This window comes from Stenella coeruleoalba, assembly GCF_951394435.1.
Source record: "Stenella coeruleoalba genome assembly, chromosome: 9".
NCBI classification, from domain to species: domain Eukaryota; kingdom Metazoa; phylum Chordata; class Mammalia; order Artiodactyla; family Delphinidae; genus Stenella; species Stenella coeruleoalba.
This window is the reverse complement of record NC_137155.1, coordinates 103,458,658-103,480,903: the sequence shown is the minus strand read 5'-3', so window position 1 is coordinate 103,480,903 and position 22,246 is coordinate 103,458,658. Positions and strand designations below refer to the sequence as shown.

At 44.0% G+C, this 22,246-nt stretch overlaps 1 protein-coding gene across 1 annotated transcript in view; it reads right to left on the bottom strand.

Annotated features, from left to right (window-relative positions):
* Positions 1–22,246, bottom strand: part of RNF32 (ring finger protein 32) — a 38,963-nt gene that overhangs the window by 6,699 nt on the left and 10,018 nt on the right. The window contains 4 exon segments of the mRNA XM_079931893.1: positions 17,357–17,465; positions 17,610–17,734; positions 18,291–18,323; positions 21,229–21,371. Coding sequence (XP_079788019.1) covers positions 17,357–17,465; positions 17,610–17,734; positions 18,291–18,323; positions 21,229–21,371 — 410 coding nt within the window.

Genomic DNA, 22,246 nt, shown 5'->3' with positions numbered 1-22,246 from the left:
AATTAGGGGTGTGTTTGTTTCAGCAATTAGCAGTGTCCTGGTTGAGAGATTGTGGCTCTTTCACGGAACTGGGCAGGATGAAAGGAACTCAGCCCATCGAACCTCGCAGTCATTTAGGAGCGTGATGCGTGGAACGTGTTCTCCATGGACGTGGGGGACTTTCCCATTTCAAGTATCCTACTCTACTGGACATCCCGTGTGCGCGGTTTGTCTGTTCATTTGTTTTTATGTGGATAACCTGGTGGGATGCCATGTCTGTGTAAGTCACCTCCATTAGAAGTTGCCTTCACGGACCTGGTGTTCCCTTCCAATTCCCATCTGTCCTGCAAGAAGACTCGAGCCTGCGCGGGCAGCGGGCAGCAGCTGTGGTGAGTGAGCCTGCCCAGCCTTGGTCCCTGGGTGTTAACCAGGATGCGTGCTGGGTTTCAGGGAAAGGCCGTGCTGTAACACGGCAGGCGGCCCACGGGCTTTGAATCCAGGCATCTGTGTTTCGGGGTTTTGCATGCAGTTGATTTTCAGCCATACTTGGAGGTTTGGAGGAAGAAGCTTTTCCATCTATGAATCCAGTTCTGTTTCTTGCTGATTCTAATTACACTTGCCTGGCAGCTGGACCCTAGCTTATGGGCTCCAGCTGGCAGTGTTTCATTTTCTCTGTTCGTCAGCCTTTCAAATACCTGATAATCTCCAAATAAATTATTGAAAGTAGAAGAGTTCCCTATACTTTATAAAAGGAAGAATTACTTGGAAATGCATACAGCTGCCTTCCAATTAATGTTTTATAACTCACGTTTTCTGTAAATTGGGTTTTCTTGAAGTGTGAGATATTTCCCATTTAGACCTGTAAGGTAAGGTCTTTTCTTCCTCCAAAATTATACCTCAGAATAGAAAGGATCACGTTCTGTTCCAGAGTGTCTCAGATTGTGAGGTATGTTCTCAAATTAGTTCTGAACAGAAGTGCTACTTGGAGCAGACAGGTTGGTGTGAAAGGATCGCAATGCTGCTTCTCAGGTGAGGTCCCTGGACCCGCAGCATCTGCATCACCTGGTAACTTGTTAGCAATGCCAGCTCCCGGGCCAGCCCAGCCCTCCTGGGTCAGAACCTGCAGGTAGGAAGCAGCCGTCTGTGGTTTAACAACCCCCACGGGGTTCTGATGCTCACTCATGCTTGAGAACTGCCATCATAGAAGTTTCCCGATTAATCTTTGAGTCAAAGTTATTTAACACAGCTTTAGTCATCATTCCTGGAGACGTAACCACCCAACTCCCAAGTGTGAGGTGTCCCCGTGAGCTTTCAAAGGTCACTTAAGAGAGCAACGGAGTAAATGTGGAGGCCACGAGTATTTATATATCCCTCTCTGTATATATATGTTAATGTCACGTGTGTGGCGAGGTATCTCTGTGGTGCTCTTCCTACACGTTAAGTGAGTTCTCACGGCTTGAGTTGGAGCTGGTGTGCACGCCGCTGGGTCCCACGTGGCCCCAGTGGGGACAGTCCCTGATGTCGCCTCCCTGCGCTGCAGGCCGCCTCCATTCCTTCTCACTGTCAGCTCAGGCGCTGGGAGTGCTGCGCTCAACGCTGGCCCACCGTGCAGAATTCTCCCTGGGTCCCCGGGTTCCCGCCTCTGTTTGTCTGTGGGTCGCTCTGTATGCCAGTTACGGGGGACACAGCAGAAACACTTGCTGAAGAAACGGGCTCGTCAGTTTCGCAGATGCAGCTAGTGCCTCTGTGGAGGGCGGGTCTTAATGCGCCCGGCCGGCCACGCTGGCCTCCGACCTTAGTCTGCTCCCTGCCCCTTCGTCTCTTCGGGGTTTCTCCCTGACACGGCTGGTTGAAACTGATACCGTTGTCAAAGAGTGTTTCCTGCCTCTTTCCCTCCAGGAAGGTGGGGCGCACCCAGAGGAGGCCGTGAGTCTGGTGGGGAAGCAGGCAGGGGCTCCGGGGCGATGCTCGGGTCTGCAGAGGCCGCTTGAAAACAGCCGCTCCCCACCTGGAACCACGTTCTGAACGGGCGAGGTGCAGGGTCAGTGCCGGACGCAGGTGTGCTCGTTTGTATTTTCCTGTCCGCCACACCTGGCATCACTTTCACACGCGTTAACGACCATGCTTTCTTCCTCGGCTTAAATGGAAAGCATGTCGTAAATGAGAAAAATAACAATCCCCTTTATATGCAGTGGTGGTTAAAGACTTAAAATGCAGGTTATTCAACCTAAGCTAAGTAATTTTGCCTTTACCCTGCCGTTTAGCTGTGGCAGGGTGAGGGATAGAAAGCATAGATGGGTCCCAGAGGAGCCTGGGCCGGGCCGGGCTGGGGCACCTCTTGTTCCTTTAACGACAGGGCGCCCAACCCAGCAGGAAGGCGGGTGGGGCCGGGAGAGGGTGCGGAAGAGAGGGTCTGACAGCGAGGTGCAGGGGCAGAGGAGGAGCGGGCAGGCGTAGGCCAGGCGCCCCCAGCTGCTCCCTCACCGCCTGCAGGGGACACTGCCGTCCCCACCTCGCCCTCCATCGCTGATGCCAGCTTCTCCCCAGCCTCGCCCCCGCCTCTCCTCAGGAAAGGCACTACTTTGCCGTAGGGATCTTCCGGTCTGGCCAGACTCACTCAGCCCACGAATGACGGTCATGCTCCTCCGTCTCTGCGACCTCTGCACGGCCGTGCGTCCCCCGCGCCGGGGCTGGACGTGCGCTCTCTCCGGACGCCCAGAGAGCACTTTTGGCCCCTTCGCTTGACACTTGTCACCGGCTGGATGCTCATACCTTTTTCCTGTGTGTATTTCTTATCTCCTCGTTCCTTAGATTCATCTTGGCGAGGCCCTTAGCGTTCAATAAAAAATGTCGACTTTAAGTTTGCAATAGATTAGAAATGGAGACACATACATGCCCTAATGTGCATATTCTAAAGGACTGCAGTACAGGTTCCTTTGTGGGGATTAAAAAAAAGGACAGTGTCTGCGTGGAATGATGCTGAAGGAACCTGCCGTGTCAAGATTCAGTGAGGCATCAACGTTTGGCTTCTAATTATAACATTGACGTTAGCTTGTTAATAAACATACCGAAAATCCTTCAGTTTATATTTATGGCAAATTTCTAAAAGTGAACTGATGTGACTGTCTTTATTCTTGTGCTTCAAGTATTGGAAAGTTAGCAAGGGTAATATTTTAAAAACTTAAATCATTATATATTTACGGACTACCTATCGTGGCCAGGTCAGAGCAGTGTCCTAAGTGTAGCTATTATGAAATATTTCTTAAATGTCGAATTCCTGTGTGATTAGCATCCTTCTTCTCCTGTTTACTGCCTCACTGTCACACGGGTCAGAGGCCTTCCCTGATTGAAAAGGCAAGCACCACACATGCAAAGACGATCGAGGTCTAGTTTTCAAACTAGGGGTTAATATTAATTCTATGGACAAAATACATACATTTTTCAATTAAAAAAATGAATATCTTCTTATATTTTTCTTTTTAAGTCTCACATTTCAGATATTTGATAAATTAAGTCATTACAAATTCAGGTTATTGATATATAAAGCAATTACTGGTCATTTACAAGTACATCCTGGCTAAACAGTAAAAAAAAATATCCTAACAAAAGGGCCCAGGTGAACTCTGTCTGCCCAGGAGGCCCCTCTCAGCATCCATCTTGATGTCAGCAATTGCTTACTAATGTGTTGACTTACGGCCGCCCTCAAAAGCCAAGTGAAAAGCCTGGAATTTACAGCATATCAATGAATCAGTTGATAAGCTTTTACTGGTTTAATATCCTCCCCGTCTTGCTGCTTGGAGCCACTTCAAGTTAGCAACAGAATGTTTGCCATCTCTATGTGATAAAGGAAGCCAAAGGACTAAACAAACTTTAAGACCATTATGCTGTTTGGCGAGATGTAAATGAAAAAAAGTAAGAGAAATCTCCTGCGGGAGGGTGTGGGAGCGGCAGCCCCTAAAGTCAACCGCAGCATCTGACAAATCCCTAACCTCACTTTTTAAACAATGGTCAGGACTTTTAGCTTGGGTTGAGATAGTATAATGCATTTGAAAAGTTTTAATTGCAGCAATAAAAGGCCATACCTCAATTATATGACATATGCTAGCAGAATTTCTAGATAAGGATCAAAGGCATTCAAGGACCAACCACTGCATTCTGGGCAACACTTGGGCTTTCTGTACACACTGGTGACAGGTATGAGCACAGCAGCTCTAGTGACCTCTCCAGGCGGCTTTGATCTGAGTTCACCAGACGACGCAAGAGCGCACCAGGCCTCCTGGATCATCCCTACGGCCCCAGCGCCCTCCATGACAAAGGCGCTGCTGACTCAAGGTTACTTTCTGACACTTACTTGTGGGTACAAAACGCAACATTTGACCCGCACAGTTCTTACCACGGGACTGCCATCTATTTAAAAGAACCTACAGTGTGACACAGCTTCACTTTGCTCTGTTTCAGTCTTGTTAGGAATGTGCCAGTGATATTTCAGAGCAAGGCAGATCTGCGGAGAGAAATCCTCAGCATATGGAAGCATGACTATTTGTAGAAAGATGACCTCTGTATTCTACTAATTAGTTAAGACCCAGTAGATGCAGGAAGACTAAGGTAAGAAAAGACTTCATTAATCCCCTCTGCAACAGAAGAGTGAAAATGCAAGGCCACAGTTCTTTTGCAAGTAAGATAGATTAATTTATAAAAATAGAGTGGCCTGAGCTAATCTAATCTAGAGTATTAAAAACATATCCATCTTGGTGAGATCTTGAAACTTTAAAGGAAACAAGCACTTCCTCCTTCATTGTGCCTAAAAATATCACATTATTATCCCTCTTTGCCTTTCTTTTCTGTTGATTAGACTTCTTTTCCCTGAAGGTAATTAAACCAGCGGTTCCCAAGTATGACAAAGAAGTTTTCACCCATCTGCCAGAAAAGAAAATAAGTGAATTCAGTGGCGTGAAAGTTCTTCAAGCTAAACGGTTCAGCGTAAAGGCATAGCCTTTAGTGTGTGGCCAAGGATTTCCAACTTTCCTGGTGTGAAAAATAGTCCTCCCTTTATGAGATGATTCTGATGGTGTATGATGCTTGGTTTTAACTCTAACCTGGCAAAATAGAAAGGTTTTGAAAGTTGGCAGTGACCTTGTTGGAGCCCCGAGTCTCTCTTTGACCATCGGTAGACTCCAAAGGTCTGGAGGCCGCTGGGGTACGGAATTGCAGCAGGCTGCGGGGGGAGAAGGCAGAAGCTGCTGCAGTGTCTTGGTCTCACTGACCAACGAGGTGGTAGACCCGACATTTATCTGTCTGCCTTGGGCAGCGGGATGTATCGCATGCAATTTGCAATTTCAGTTGTGTAGAGTAAACATAAGACGAATTTGCATTACTGTGCATTACTCACCAGTGGTGAGTACGGAGATACAGCTTGGAAATGTGGCTGGCGGTTGCCCGACAGGCCAGATTCAAGAACTGTGGTCCCACAGGTAATGAAGGGTTTTACCGTATCTGATCCTGTGGCCGCTGCACACTTTGCTTTGTAAACGCTCCGGTTTCTACAACTCAAACACTGGGTCCCTCACAGCACGCTGATCTAAAGTTCTGTGCACATTTAGGTTGTGAGGGGGGTGACGGGCTCCAGGCACGGGTGTCAAACTGCAGAGCTGAAGGGCAGGCCTGTGCAGGAAACCCGCCACTCCTGGAATGTCCCTGTCACAGAGCTAGTCTCCCGCCCCAAGGAGCCTTGATGAACTCGCTGTTCACTTTGGCTTTGGAATTTATCTTTCACTGCATCTATTACTAGGAAACCTACAGACCCCAATTCTTCTGAGGCTGGGCTTCAGGGTACATGGTTAGCTCTGAAAAACTGTAAAGATGAATATAATGAGAATCCAGGACCAAGAGTTATATTTTTATTTTAAATATCTTCACCTGTGATTTCTAGACTTTAAAGCCTCATTATACTGACAAGCTTAAGTTAAAGTATTTTTACAGGTATTTAAAGGAAAATGATCAAACTTATTTTTTTACTGAAACACACGTTTGTTCCTCGATGAACTGAATAAATTCAGTTTCTATCATTAGAAAAATGCTATTTAGTTCTTTTGTAAAATGGGGTACACTATTAAACTAAGATAAAAGTCTTTCCTAAAGGCACCTCTGGATGATGATTTCTCTCTTTACTAACTCAGGGTGCGTGGTTGTTTCATGTCTAACATTCTTTGTCATCAGGTTGTTCTAGTGCTGCACTGTGAAATACTTACTCTACTCGCAGGATAACATCTTTTAAAAACCACAAGAAAATAGCCGAAACCCCTAAAGAATATATGTGTCTTAATGTATGTATAAGCCAATGCTCCACTGTTACTAAAAATCCAAGTGAAGGTGGTCACTTTGCCTTGTCGACCGTCAGTGTGTCCAGTGCTTTTCTGCACAGCGGCCTGGAGAGGTGGGGGCCGCTGACCCCTCGCTCCACCTGCAGCGTCAGCGTCGAAGCTTCTACCTCACACTGGGGTCACCAGGCCGTTCCCCCTGCCAGAGTGCGGGCAGAGCTCAGTGCCCAGTATGACATCTATGTTGTATTCTACTAATTTTATTTATTCACTTAAAAAGTATTTACATAATTAATCCATGTGGAACTTTTTTGAGGATAAGGTATGAAGTAATGTCTATTTTTCTCCTTCACATGAATGCATAAACTAATTGATTTTCTCAGTCTTTTTCTTCACTGATCTCATATGTGTCCTTTACTGTAGACTTAGAATCCCTGTGCACTGAGGTGGGTGACTTTCTGCTGGTTCATCACCTGTTCATCTAACATTTCACAAGAATCTTAGTTACCAAAATTTTGTATATATTTTGATATTTAACAAGGATGTTCTACCTCATTACAGCCTTATTGGGATATAACTGATGTACAACATGGTGTAAGTTTAAGGTGTACAGTGTGATGATGTGATGCATTTACATGTTGGGAAGCGATGACCACCGGAAGGTTAGTTAACACCCCCATCATCTCACGCAGTTACCATTTCTTTTTTGTGGTGAGAACGTTTCAGATCTCCTGGCAGCTTTCAAGGCTGTAATACCATACTGGCAACTGTAGGCACCATGCTGTGCATTAGGGCATCTCCTAACTGGAAGCTTGCTCTCTGACCGGCATCTCCCCATTCCCCCCACCCCTCTCCCCAAGCCCCTGGCCACCACCATCTGCTCTGTTTCTTTGAGTTCGACTTTTTTAGATTCTACACATAAGCGGAATCATACCATATTTGTCTTTCTCTGCCTGATTTATTTCATTTAGCATAACGTCCTCAAGGTTCATTCACGTTGTTGCAAATGGTAGGATTTCTTTCTTTCTCCTGGCTGAATTCCATTGTAGATGTACCACATCTTCTTTTCCATTTATCTGTTGACGGACACTTAGGTTGTTTCCGTGTCTGGGCTGCTGTGCCTAATGCTGCCATGAACAGGGAAGTGCAGAGATCTCTGTGAGATCTCGGTTTCATCTCCTTTGGAAGGACAGATGCCCAGGAGTGGAATTGCTGGGTCATATGGTAGTCCTACTTTTAATTTTTTGAGGAACCCCCATACTGTTCTCCATAGAGGCTGCACCAATTTACATTCCCACCAACAGTGCAGGAGGGCTCCCTTTTCTCCACATCACCAACACTTGGTATTTGTTGTCTTTTTGATGACAGTCATTCTAAGAGGTGTGAGGTGATATCTCATTGTGGTGTTGATTTGCATTTCCCTGATGATTAGTGATACTGAAGACCTTTTTCATGTACCTGTTGGCCATTTGTTATGTCTTCAGAAAAATGCCTATTCACGTCCTCTGCCCAGTTTTTTAATCAGACATTTGGGTTTTTTGGCTATTGAGTTGTATGTGTTCTCTATATATTTTGGATAAAAACCCCTTATGAGATATATGATTTGCAAATATTTTCTCCCAATTTGTAAGTTGTCTTTTTTCATTTTGTAGACTGTTTCCAGTGATGTGCAGAAGCTATTAAGTTTGATGTAGTCCCTTTATTTATTTTTGCTTTTGTTGCTTGTGTTTTTGGTGTTATATCCAAAAAATCATTGCTGAGACCATTGTCAAGATTTTCCCCTGTGCTTTCTTTCCTTTTTTAAATATTAATTTAATTTATTTATTTTTCTTTTTTTGGCTGCATCGGGTCTTAGTTGTAGCACGGAGGCTCTTAGTTGTGGTGCTCAAGTTTCTCTCTAGTTGTGGCACGAGGGCTCCAGAGCACGTGGGCTCTGTAGTTTGCGGCACACGGGCTCTCTCGTTGAGGCATGTGAGCTCAGTAGTTGTGGCACGCGGGCTTATTTGCCCCGTGGTGTGGGACCTTAGTTCCCTGACCAGGAATCGAACCCACGTCCCCTGCATTGGAAGGCGAAGTCTTAACCACTGGACTGGCAGGGAATTCCCTGCCCCTGTGCTTTCTTCTAGGAGTTTTGTGGTTTCAGGCTTTAGGTTTAAGTCTTTAATGCACTTTGAGTTAATTTTTGTTATATCCTCTTGATGAATTAATCACTTTATCATTATATAATGACCTTTTCTGTCTGTTACAGCTTTAAAGTCCATTTTGTCTAACAGAAGCATAGCTACCCCTGCTCTCTTTTGGGTTCCACATGAGTAGAATATCTTTTTCTGTCCCTGCACTTTGAGCCTATTTGTGCCCTTAATGGTGGAGTGAGTCTCTTGTCGGCAGCGTATGAGTTTTGTTTTTTATCTATCCAGTCCTTCTATGCCTTTTGATTGGAGAAATTAATTCATTTGCATTAAGAGTAATTACTGATAGGTGAGGACTTACTAATGCCACCTTATTGTCTTCTGGCTGTTTTGTAGTTCCCTTGTTCCTTTCTTCCTCACTTGCTGCGTTCCATTGTGAATTGATGACTTTCCAGAGTGGTACACACTCATCCTTTCTCTTGATCTTAGTGTATCTACTGTAGGGTTTTGCTTTGTGGTTACCATGAGGCTTACATAAAACATCGTATAGGTATAAGTGTATTTCACACTGATAACTTTGATTGCATACAAAAACTTTACCCTTTTACTCCCCCCTTTTGTGTTTTTGATGTCACAATTTACATCTTTTTTATAGTGTATATTCATTAACAAATTATTGTAGCTATAGTTATTTTTAATACTTTTGTCCTTTAACCTTTATAAGAGAGTTAAGTGGTTAATACACCGTAATACTACAATATTAGAATATTCTGAATTTGACTACGTACTTTCTTTTACAAGTGTGATGTTACTAATTAGCATCCTTTCTTTTAAGCTTGAAAAACTCCTTTCAGCGTTTCTCTTGAGGCAGGTCTAGTGATGAACTCCCTCAGCTTTTGTTTGTCTGTGAAAGTCTTTAATCTCTCCTTCATTTCTGAAGGATGTCTTTGCCAGATAGAGTATTCTTGGTTGGCAGTGTTTTCCTTTTAGCACTTGGGCATCTTCTGAGGTTTCTGCTGAGAAATCCAGTTAGCCTATGGGCATTTTCTTGTTAAGTTAGTTACAAGCTTATTGTCTCTTGCTGCTTTTAAGATTCTCTCTTTCTCTTTGATTTTTGAGTTTTATTGTAATGTGTCTTGGAGAAGATCTCTTTAAGTTGAGTTTGTTTGGTGACCTATGAGCTTCATACACTTGGATATCTAAATCTCTCCCCCATCTGGGAAGTTCTCAGCCATTATTTCTTTATATCCTTTCTGCCTCCTTCTTCCTCTCTTCTCCTGGGACTCTAATAATTTACAAATTGTTTCTTCTGCTGTATCCCAAAGATCACATATGCTTTCTTCACTCTTTTTCTTTCTTTTTTCTTTGTTCTCCTCCTACTGAATAATTTCAAAGGTTTTGTCTTCTAATTCACAGGCTTATTCTTCTGGTTGATCCGTTCTAATGTTGATGCTTTCTACTGAATTTTCCATTTCATTCATTGTATACTTCAGCTCCAGAATTTGCTTGGTTCTTTTTAATTTTTTCTGTCCCTCTGTTAAACTTCTCATTTTGTTCCTGTATTGTTTTCCTGATTTCGTTGAGTGGTTTTTCTGTATTTTCTTGTAGCTCATCGAGCTTCCTCAAAACATTTATTTTGAATTCTTTATCATGTAAATCACAGATCTCCATGTCTTTGAGGTCAGTTATTGGAAGATTAGTGTGATCCTTTGGTGTTGTCATATTTCCTTGATTTTCATGTTCCTTGAAGTCTTGTGTTGCTGTCTTTGCATCTGAGGAAGCAGTCACCTCCCCCAGTCGTTACTGACTGGCTTCAGGAGAGAAATCCCTTCCACCAGCCCTGCTGGGATACTGAGGCTTCTCAGACGGTCTATGGATATGCCTGCTCCATGCTCCTTGCTCCCTCTGTGGCAGAATTCCAAGCATGTGTGCCTTCTCTCAATCCTGCAACACATCAGGCTAGGTGCTGACAGCCTCCTTTGCTTTCCCAAGGTGAGGCTGGAGCTCGAGTCGGTGGTGCCTCCCTGCCTGCAGACCCAGGCTGGCTTTCTGCACATGCTCACTAGCTATCTGCCAAAGCTGGCTCTCACTATCAGGGGTGCACCCAGGGAGCCAGCCACGTGGTGTGGGCGAGGCATGTGGAGTGCTGGGGCCAGGAGAGGGAGCTACAGGAGAGGCATCCCCAGTGGCTCCTGAGGGGGCTTCTTGATGGAGTCCTCAACACTGTTGGTAGGATCCATATCCCTTTAATGTCCTCTGAGAGTCCTATTTACTGGTTCCCCAGTCTTTTCCATCCCCAGTCATGTGGCTCATAATTCAGTACTCTGGATGGGGTGAGGGAAAGATGAGCCTCTTTGGCAGTGTCCCACATGGCTGGGGAAGCCAGGCACTTACTCACATGCCCTCATTTTCCCCTGTAGGGGAAATCACTTGGCCCTGAGCTGTGCTTCCTTGGGGGGAGGGTGACCTGGGTAAAGTCAGGCTATTCTTTCCCTCTCCAATGTGTCCAAACTTGTATTTCTTTTTGTTGTTCCAACAGTGTGCTGGAACTTTGCCTTTGGAAACGTGGGCTTCCACAAAGGCTTTCTTGTTGGTAGGTGATTGTCTAAGGCAGTGCTCTCCAGGGGCACCCAGGCTGCAGGCGAGAGGGGCTGCGGCAGCCTGGAGCAGGTTCAAGGGCCACTTCAGGGTCCACAGCCTGGACCAAGGTGTGTGTGCCTGTGACTCGACGCTTGGGTGGGTGAGACTCCTCCCGGGTCCCTTGGCTTATGGAGCTGGATCCCACAGCTCCCACTAAGGCAGTTTTGTCCGTGGATGAATGCCAAGCTATGTTGCTGGTTAGGGGGAATACAAGTGAGGGACAACTTATTTGGCCATATTGCCAATGTCATCCTCAGAAAAACTTTTCCTTATCAGTATTTATATATTTCTTGTAAGTTTATTTTTAGGTATTAACTATTATGAAAGGGATCCTTTTCCATTGCATTTTATATCTGATTATTGTTGCTATACAGGATGCAATTATTATTGCATATTTATCTTGAATTTGAACATCTAATGGTTTGGTTCCAATAATTTTTCAAATGATTTTATAGATTTAAAATCCGTGTGTATAGACAGTAAATATGGGTTATATAATGCACACACATTGTAGTTTTGTTTTCTTGTATTATTGCATTGGCAAGGAATGGCCAAAGTGTGATTGTGGGTAACTAACCTATTTAGCATCTTTAGGGTTTCACTATCTAAAATAATGTGTTTTTAGTTTCTGATATATAGTCTTTGTTGAGACAAGGAAATTTCATTTAGTTCTAGTTCGCTGTCATTATTAGGAATGGCTGTTAAATTTAATATATTTTCAGTAAAGATTGAGATGCTTTAGTATCATTTTTCTGTCATTTTCTTAAAATTTATTTTATTTTTGGCTGCATTAGGTCTTCATTGCTGCGCGCGGGCTTTCTCTAGTTGCAGCGAGCAGGGGCTGCTCTTCGTTGCGGTGCATGGACTTCTCATTGTGGTGGCTTCTCTTGTTGTGGAGCATGAGCTCTAGGTGTGTGAGCTTCAGTAGTTGTGGCTCACAGGCTCTAGAGTGTAGGCTCAGTAGTTGTGGCTCACGGGCTTAGGTGCTCCAAGGCATGGGGGATCTTCCCGGACCAGGGCTCGTACCCACCAGAGTCCCCTGCATTGGCAGGTGGACTCGTAACCACTGCGCCACCAGGGAAGCCCCTTTCTCAGTCATTTTTATATTTTATATTTCTTTCTATGTTTGCTATTTTTATAGGAGGTAATTTCAATTATATTTTCAGATTTAACAGCACAAAGTTGTATACAATAGTCTTGTATAATTTAGAGATAATTTCCACATATGTGATTATGCCTCCCATTCTGTGTATCTGCATTCTGCTTTATCTAATTTGTTTTAACCCTGGTGAGACTTTACCTCGTAGTTGTACCTGTTTTTTTTTTTTTTTGGAAGAGCTTTTTTTTCTTTTTTAACAGCTTTATTGGAGTGTAATTGCTTTACAATGTTGTGTTAGTTTCTGCTGTATAACGAAGTGAATCAGCTATACGTATACATATATCCCCATCTCCCCTCTCTCTTGCCTCTCCCTCCCACCCTCCCTATCCCACCCCTCTAGGTGGTCACAAAGCACCGAGCTGATCTCCCTGTGCTATGTGGCTGCTTCCCACTAGCTATCTATTTTACATTTGGTAGTGTATATATGTCAATGCCACTCTCTCACTTCGTCCCAGCTTACCCTTCCGCCTCCCCGTGTCCTCAAGTCCATACTCTACATCTGCGTCTTTATTCCTGTCCTGCTCCTAGGTTCATCAGAACCACTTTTTCTTTTTTTTAGATTCCATATATATGTGTTAGCACACGGCATTTGTTTTTCTCTTTCTGGCTTACTTCACTCTGTATGACAGATTCTAGGTCCATCCACCTCACTGTTAATGTTTTTTAAACTCTGATGAGCTGTTTATCTTATAGTTTCTCTTTTCCAAAGTACCAGCTATTGGCTTCATTTACCAGTTTTACTTTTATCCTAATAAATTACTTATTTTATTTTTATACTTTCTACTTCCTACATTTAAAGATTTGAATGGTTGGTTCATTATTCTTTCATCTTTCTTGTTCAATAATAAATGTATTTGACACTACTGTCCTCTAAGTAAAGCTTTAGCGATGTACCACAGAATAGCAGTGTCATGAACACCAGAATAGTGTATGTTAGATTCCCAAATACACTTTAAAATTCATTTATTTTATTGTGATTTTCTATTTTATTTCTTTTGTTTGTGCATTCCTCATTTATTCTTGAGCATGTCTTTGTGTAGAACATTTTTGTTTCATTTGGTTCAAATCTCCCATAAGCAGCTACTAGCAGATTTTTTTCAATGTAATTCAAGAATCTGTTAATACAGAAATTTATCTCAATCGTTGTTTGTTGTAACTGTTATCCTATCATCTTACGTTTTCTACACATTATCCTTTCTTGTTGCCTTTTCCTGACTTGTACGGAATCTTTTTTTTTTTTTTTTTGGCCATGCTGCGTGGCATTCGGGATTTTATTTCCCTGACCACGGATCGAACCCGTGCCCCCTGCAGTGGAAACGTGGAGCCCTAACCACTGGACCGCAAGGGAAGTCCCTGTAGGAAATCTTTTTATATCACCACATATATATCCACTTTGGTCTTCATAATTGCTGTGAAGAAATCATTGTATGCATGCTTCCTTGGTGGCGGGGTCTTGGGTTGTTTATCGTTCTTCCTCTTTTATAATCATTGCTATAGTTAACATACTCATGAATGTATCTTAGAAAACATTATGAGCATACCTGGGGGGTAAATTTCTAGAGAAGGGATCAAAGGGAGCTGCCAGCCAGCAGGATGGTACAGTCTTAGTTCTACCAATGGCTTATAAGACTATTTCCCCCTCCTTCTTATCAGCTCTAGATAATTATCATCAAAATTTTCAATTCTTGCCCATCTAATAGGTGAAATAGGTTCTTATTCTTGCTTTAGTTTAGTTTTCTCTAATTATGAGTAAGGTTGAGCGTCTTTTTATATAGTAATCACGTATCCGTAGTCCTGTAAACTGCTTGTCACATATTAAGGAAATTTGCTTCTAGTCCTTTGAATTGCAAATATGTTTTCCTGATTTGTCATTGGTCTTTCCATTTTTTCTCCCTATACATATGTTTTGAAGTTTTATGTAGTTACCAATCCGTTCTGTTATGTTTTGTGTGTGTTTATCGTTTTACAGATCCTACCAGAGAGGTCCTTTTCCCTCCCAGATGAGGAATTTATTTTTAATGCCTTCTTCTAAAATTACTCTGTTTAAGTTTTCATGTTTAACTCTTTGTTCTGTATGGAATATATTCTGGTGTGAGGAGTGGACTCCATTTTTGTTTATACCCTCTCCTCCTCCCTCCAACCCCCCCGCTTCCTTCTCATGTCTGACTCAAGCCCAACTCCTTGGGATTTAGAAACTGTACACTAGTTCTACATTTCATATAGAGTTTATCTTTACTTTTTTTTTTTTTTTTTTGCGGTACGCGGGCCTCTCACTGCTGTGGCCTCTCCCGCTGCGGAGCACAGGCTCCGGACATGCAGGGTCAACGGCCATGGCTCACGGGCCCAGCCGCTCCGCAGCATGTGGGATCTTCCCAGACCGGGGCACGAACCCGTGTCCCCTGCATCGTTTGGCGGACTCTCAACCACTGCGCCACCGGGGAAGCCCTATCTTTACATTTTAATTGTTAACATTTCACTGCATTTGTATTCTCTCTTCGGATGTACATGTGTATATGTGGGTGTGTGATCTATTTAAGGGTTAGATGCAGACATCACAATACTTCACCCCTAAATCCTTCAGCATGTGACTCCTGAGAACCAGGACACTGTACCTGACAGTGACACTGCAGTGAACACACAACTGACACATGACTACTGTATAATATATGGTCCATGTTCATATCCCCACATATCCCAATTATAGCACTGGTTTTACATTTAGTTTTGATCCAGGATCCAACCAAAGACCTCTCATTACATTTAAATGTTATATCTCTCAGACATCTTTGTTCTAGAACATTCCTCTTCTTTTCTTTATAACACTTTACAATTGAAGTCAGCTGTTTTGCAGAATATTCCTCACTTCAGATTTGCCTGGTTGCATGTGTCCTCACGACTGGGTTCAGGTGAAGCAGCTTTGGTATGAAAGTGCAAAGGCAGTGTTCGGTCCCGGTGCTCCTCGTGCACATTAGGGACCCGTGGGTCACTCTGTGCAGCTAGTGGCGGTCACTGGGCTGCGAAGATGTCTACCAGACCTTTCCAGTGTACAGACTTCTCATTCTTTTTATAAATTCTCACTGATGTGTGGGATGATTCTTTGAGATTGTGTGAAAATCCAGTTCCTCGACAGTTGTTCACCCAATAGCTTATAGTAATTTACTGACACAGTTCTCAACCTATCATTTGTGTGCATCTATACAGTCTGGATATATCTGTAGAATCCTGGGTAAAATGAAATTCGGTGACCTAGTTCAGTCACCTTTCAAATTCCATTAAAGCACACTGGCATTTTAAAGTTGTGGATTAACGCATCCTAGATCATGCCTATAGCTCAGCATGTGAGTTCCCTCAAGTTGGAAAAGGTAGGAAAAAATCATCAGATTGCAAGAGTCATTTCCTAAACAGAAGTGCAACAGAACAGGACCCCATCCCCTGTCCCAGATGTCCTCTGCACCCTGTCCTGCTGGAAGGGGTGTGAATGACTAGGAGAAAACAAGGTAGAATCCCACATTCTCGATCACAGCCTCTCACCCCCCTGCTTCTGCCCCGACTTCTCCAAAGGCCAGAGCGGCTGCAGGAACTGCCCACCCTGCCAGAGGGGCGCCTCCTAGAGCCAGGACAGGGGACAGCATCATGGGCATCTCCAGCCGGCCGGCGCCACAGAAGCCACTGTTCAACTTCCGTCATCGAGATCCACAGTATTTTAAGGCCATTTGCTCACATACTGCCTTTAATGGTCTCCTACTCCTGAGGGCAAATCAAGTGTATTTTCTTGGTAAGTCTGAGGCACAGACATCACATAAGCCATGACTCTGATTTTCTTTTGCACATACTGATAGCCACCTTGCTTGGAACAGTTACCTAAGCGATCAGGAAGGGTATTAGAAAAAAAATCTATTATCGCACTGCTTTAGAGTCGAGTCTAAATCCTCTTACTCTTCCGATTCCCGCGCAGTCCTGGGACGCTGTGAAGAAGCCCCTCACACCTCCCACCCCGGCACACAGAAGGTGGGCGAAGTTGCAAGACGCCAGAGAAGGAGACGCACAGACAGCAGCCCGGCGGCCTGAGGTCAGGCCGGGGGTCGGACGACAGCACGGGGTTGACGTGTTGATGGCAGCTGCACGGGGCCAAGGTCCTTACGCTTCACACGCCCACGGAAGTCATACAGCGGAAGAAAGGGGATCCCGCACACAGTGAAGGGTAATTTTCTATCACTCATTGTTCCACGTGGGAGTGCAGCCCCCAAAATAGGCACGTTTAGAAAAGATCGAAATAAATGTGTGAGTGATGCTTCCACAAATAAGTGTAACAGGGAAGTGTGACCGTGAGTTTCATCTTAGTGATTTGAGGGTCACATCGTCAGAATAGCATACTCTCATACCGTGCTGTCCTAAAGAAACGTGGACTATAGCACTAAATCTGAAACAGCATAAAGACCAACTTGAACAATATGTTAACATTAGTAATAAATACAAAATTTCCGGTGCCTACTGTGTGCTATGGGTCAGGGCTGGAGCAGCTCTGCGGGGAGGGGTTACTGCCTTCACATCACAGGCGCGGACTCTGAGGCCACAGCTGCAGCTGTTGGCCTGAAGCCGCTGAGCTGGGGAGGGAAGACCGGGGACTGCGGCCCGGGTAGCCGCTCCTTCCTCTGGGCCCGGCCATTTTGTATGAGGCACATAACGGAAAGTTGTCAAACAAGCCGAAAAGTACAGATAAAATGGTTAAAAGAAAGGGTAGAAACTGAACTTATTTATTTCTAAAACTCTCGCATTTTGGTGACCCCAGGAGGTCCTCAATAAAATGGTAGCACTGTGGGCCTTTCTTTCTTTTAAGTTCGCTTCCATTTCTCAGGGGATGTTTATTTAAACAACTGTCATAAAATGGCCAAACAGAAGTTGCTTTGAATTTAACCTTATTCCAATTTTATGAATTTATGATTTGACTAGAAGAGGAAATCTGAAAGGATGGACCGACTGGGCTAGAAAGCCAGTTTAGGGCGCCCGCATCTCAACCATTTGTAAAAAGCCCCAAACTGAAGTGCGGCTCAGGGTTTCACGGCCTCGCTGGCCTCTGTGACCCATGAGTCACTGGCAGGGACCCGGCCCGGAGCGTCGAGGGTCACACCCACCTTTGCTTCAAAGAACCTTCTCCTCAACTTGGCGTCCGTGGGCGGCACCGTCCTCCTCAGCTCCCGGTACCACTTCCTGACCACGTGTCCCCTCCAGAAGGCCTGGATCCTGGAGCACAGAACCCCATCAGCCCTGCCGTGCCAGCCCCGGGGCGTGGCCAGGCCACAGGGAAGACCCCCCAGCAGCTTCCAAAGGCCTCCGAGCACCCTCTCAGATGGGCAGGCACGTTCCTGCGGCTCGGGGACCCCTCACCTGGTCGCACACTTTATTCTGAAGAGTCGGGCCCCGTCGTGAATCACTCTGGTTTGATACTGGTTCTTTCTACAGAGAGGACAGGTTTTTTTATTTCCGAACTTTTCAAAAGCCTGAAGGCATGCCTGAAGAAAAACATTTCGCTTAAAATTTTACGAGTAATTACTTATAAACAACATTTTTACTTCTAATGTAATTATAGTGTTCTTTTCTCTCGTAATTATGAGACAGTCCAATTCAGATTATGAAGGGAAGAGGTTTCATCAGATGTTAACACCTTCCTCCTGAAACTTGCTCCAAAAATGGTATTTTATAAGAATATACATGCAGATACATCAAAAACTTCTGGGAACACCTCACGTGAAGGCGGATGGTCCCTGCATACGGGCGACTGCACAGTGAGCTCCGAGGGCGAGAGCTGTCACCCACTCTGGCGTACCGTACCAGCCACACTCTCTCATACAAACATCGGTGGCTCTTCTGCCACAGAAAATTCACCTTTCTCAAAACAGGACGAATTGTACTCTAGCCTAAAGTCATATTTCTAAGCATAAATGGTGGTTATGGATAAAATAAGTGGTTCCTTTGAGGAGCCTTTAAGTGAGAGAGACGAGGCTCCACCCCTCTGAGCTACAAGGATGCTGCGAGCAGTTCAGGATGGGACAGACGCGGGTTACTCACCCTGTGGAACACATGGGAACATGAAAGCAGCACCTGTTCACGAGAAGACAGAGATGTTTGAAGTTTAAATTAGTTTAAAAGAGAAGCAGCATCAATGCATTAATTAAAAGAAAAATTCTGACTATTTAAAAAGTAGGCTGTGTTGTTTCTTTGACAAATTTACAAAGCAGATTAACAACTTTGATATTTACAATATTTAGCGTTTAAGTTTAGCATAGCACAGGTATATAATCTCAACAAGAAAAACTAACTTAACAACAATCTGAAACATCAAACGAACACATGAAATTTGCTGTAGAATGAGTGTATATTTAAAACGGAAACAATTACAAAAGAGAAGTATTTCTGGGCAGATCCAAAGAGAGAGAGCACGCTGGTGAGGACCCAGGCTGGGGGGCGGAGAGCAGAGAAAGGAAAACAAATATCTTTCCTTAGGGCTTTGTTCAACTCAACTGCACTCTTGAATTTAATTAGCAATACACCCTAGAGACATATGAATCACTTTTTCTTTTTTAAATGCAGGGAAAGTGTGGTCTCCAGAAAATTCCACCTTCCTGTGACCCAAATTCTCCACCAAGTGATGACATTCTGGGCTGTGACAAAGGAGCTTGGACTGAACGAAGAAAAAGGTAGCTGGCTCTTCTGGAAGGAAAGGCCAGGGAGGGGTGAGACCAGGACAGCCAGCACGAAGCGACTCAGGCGCCCGCGGCCTCTCTCTGAATGTGTGGGACGGAGACAGGCGGCAGAGGCATTTCACCAGCAGTGCAGGCTTCCACCTTCCCAGGGCCACGTGATCCTGGTGAAACTTTCCAGTTTCAAAGTGACCACCGCCCCCCCCCCCACACCGTGCCTTCGTCTGGTCTACACTTTTCTTCTTTAATGGGAAGAATGGAAGAAATAACAGAACAAATAGAACTTAGAAAGATCTAAAACCTTTCCTTGAAACTTACTGCATGCCACCAATAACCCTAAATTGGAAAAACTCAGTAATGAAGGTCCTTTTTAATTACCAGCCTTGAATCTAACAGCAGCCTTTCGTGCATTCAATTGCTCATTGTCAATAGAATCATCTTTCAGAGTGTTTCATCTATCAACAGACATTTGATGATCTATATTGAATAATATTTTACTCTGTATATTTAAAATATACTTTCAGGGCTTCCCTGGTGGCGTAGTGGTTGGGAGTCCGCCTGCTGATGCAGGGGACACGGGTTCGTGCCCTGGTCCGGGAGGATCCCACATGCCGCAGAGCGGCTGGGCCCGTGAGCCATGGCCGCTGAGCCTGCACGTCCAGAGCCTGTGCTCCGCAACGGGAGAGGCCGCAGCAGTGAGAGGCCCGCGTACCGCAAAAAACAAACAAAAATATATATTTATATATATATATAAATAAATATATATATATATATATATACTTTTAAATGTCCATAAACATTTGTTATTGGCAAACACTCTCTGAGATAACAAAAATAAACGATTCAGCCTTGGTGAATACACTAAAAATGTCCCAGAAGTTCAGATTAGATTCTAGCTGGCCCAGGCACACTTCCTGAGCTGGCCCACTGTGGATCACGTGAATTGTTTATGTCCTCATCTGTTAAAGGGGTATAATGCCTACCTCCGAGACATACGAGATTAACTGAAGCCTTCTCAAATCATTAAATGTCGGGAAAATGCCAACTATCGTTTATAACTAAGGAAAAAGCTAAACATGAGAACAATAGATAGAAATGCAAAATAAACACGCGTCCGTATCTATAACCGAAAATGCTATAGTGAGAAATTTATAAAAAACAACATGGAAGAAATGGTGGGCATGCTGCATCCTGACTCCCCCTTAAGATATTCAGCTTCAAACTTTCATTCTTCATACCACAGTCAGGCTAGGTATTTATAGCGTAATTACGCAAGAGGTTGCTGGGGCCAGAAGGATTCCTCGTGGCTTTATTAGCTCTTCTGCTGCTAAAATGCTAAATCATCCTAGAGGTATTTCTGTGCTTTAAGGGCTAATATCTTTCTGAAATATCCAACTTTCATATATGTAAGATTAGGTTCTGGTAGAGAACTAGAACATAATAAGTATGTTTAAAATAACGTGTGAGTTCAAATTAGTAAAGAACAAAATTGTATGACTGTGAACTAACTCATTAACAGTGAAACTTATTAAAGCGAATTAAGTTTGAGGGTTTACGTGCCAGTATAGTAGGTAAGGCTGGGGCTCCTAGGCTGTGAATTTTAAGCCTGCCTTTAACTGTATTTGCTGTATTTTTTAAAGCAAATTTCCAAGTGCCTCTGTGTAGGAAGCATAATGCTATGCATGTGAGAAATCACTACACGGTGGCCATTAGCTCAAAAAAAAAAAAAAATCTAAGAATAGCAAAGTCCCTAACTTTCAGGAGATTAAAATTTAATTAGGCAGACAAAGTATGTATAGAAAAAACCCCCATGACATAGATTGATTGTATATTATGCATATTATCATCAATCTTACTATGGTAAACTTTCATGAATAAAGATTGTTAAAAGATTTTACTTAAAGATCCTTCCACAGGTTCTTTGGAGAGATTCAGTCTTGGTTTTTCTTTTATGGTTTCAAGTCACAAAACAACTTAAAAGTTCGCCACCCTTCTGCCCTCGGTGCCCTCCCGGCAGCGTCCCCGCTCACCCCCAGCTGCTCACAGCCAGCGGAATGGGAACATTCCTTTTGTACAAACTCTGTACTTGAGAACTAACAGTATTCAGTAAATAAGTCTGTTTAATGAGGGTGTTTAGCTCTTTCTCACACACATACTTTAATTAATGGAAACAAAATGTAAGTCTTTGAGGGTCACATAGGAGGAAGAGACTGGAAAATGAAGCATGGACTCCCTTAGCCCCAGTTCAGAGTCCAGTCACTAGAGAATGCCCCACGGGCCTGCTTATCTAAGCTCACGCTAAACACCTGCGGGCGAAGTTCGAATTCTTCTTTGCATATTGGGCACGGCTGCATGGACTCCCCTTGCAGGATGGATCTTTGCTTCACTTTTTCCCATTCGTCTGATGACAGTGGCAATGGGGGAGGCTCAAAGAGGCCCAGCTTCTGTGCTGAAGTTAAAACAATATGAAATATGAGTTAAATCTCTTCTAGAATATGGTATCTCATGCATAATTTTAATGACATTATTTTGCAAATATTAAAGCAAAACACTTCCATTGCATACTTTATTCCACCATATTTAGAATGCTGCTTTTTTACGGGTGCACAGAAGTCAAGGAGAATACTATCTTACATTTATGCTTTAGGCTTTTATTTACAAAGAATTCCCCATATCTATTTCATTTTCATGATTCTATAAGGTAGGCCGGACTGATATCACTTTTTTTTTTGCGGTACGCGGGCCTCTCACTGTTGTGGCCCCTCCCGTTGCGGAGCACAGGCTCCGGACGCACAGGCCCAGCGGCCATGGCTCACGGGCCCAGCCGCTCCACGGCATGTGGGATCCTCCCGGACCGGGGCACGAACCCGTGTCCCCTACATCGGCAGGCGGACTCTCAACCACTGCGCCACCAGGGAAGGCCTTTAGTATAGTTTATAGTGCTTGTTATCATTGGTGGATTTGCTTTGGCTGCTCTCTTCTTTCTTTTTTTTTTTTCTTTTCAAAATTACTTTGTAGTTTTTTTATTTTTAAGAATTATTTTTTATTTTGATAACTTTCTTTTTTTTTTTTCTCCGTTTTCTTCTGAGCCATGTGGCTGACAGGGTCTTGGTGATCTGGCCAGGTGTCAGGCCTGAGCCTCTGAGGTGGGAGAGCTGAGTTCAGGACATTGGTCCACCAGAGACCTCCCAGCTTCACGTAATATCAAATGGTGAAAACCTCCCAGAGATCTCCATCTCAACGCTAAGACCCAGCTCCACTCAATGACCAGCAAGCTACAGTGCTGGACACCCTATGTCAAACAACTAGCAAGACAGGAACACA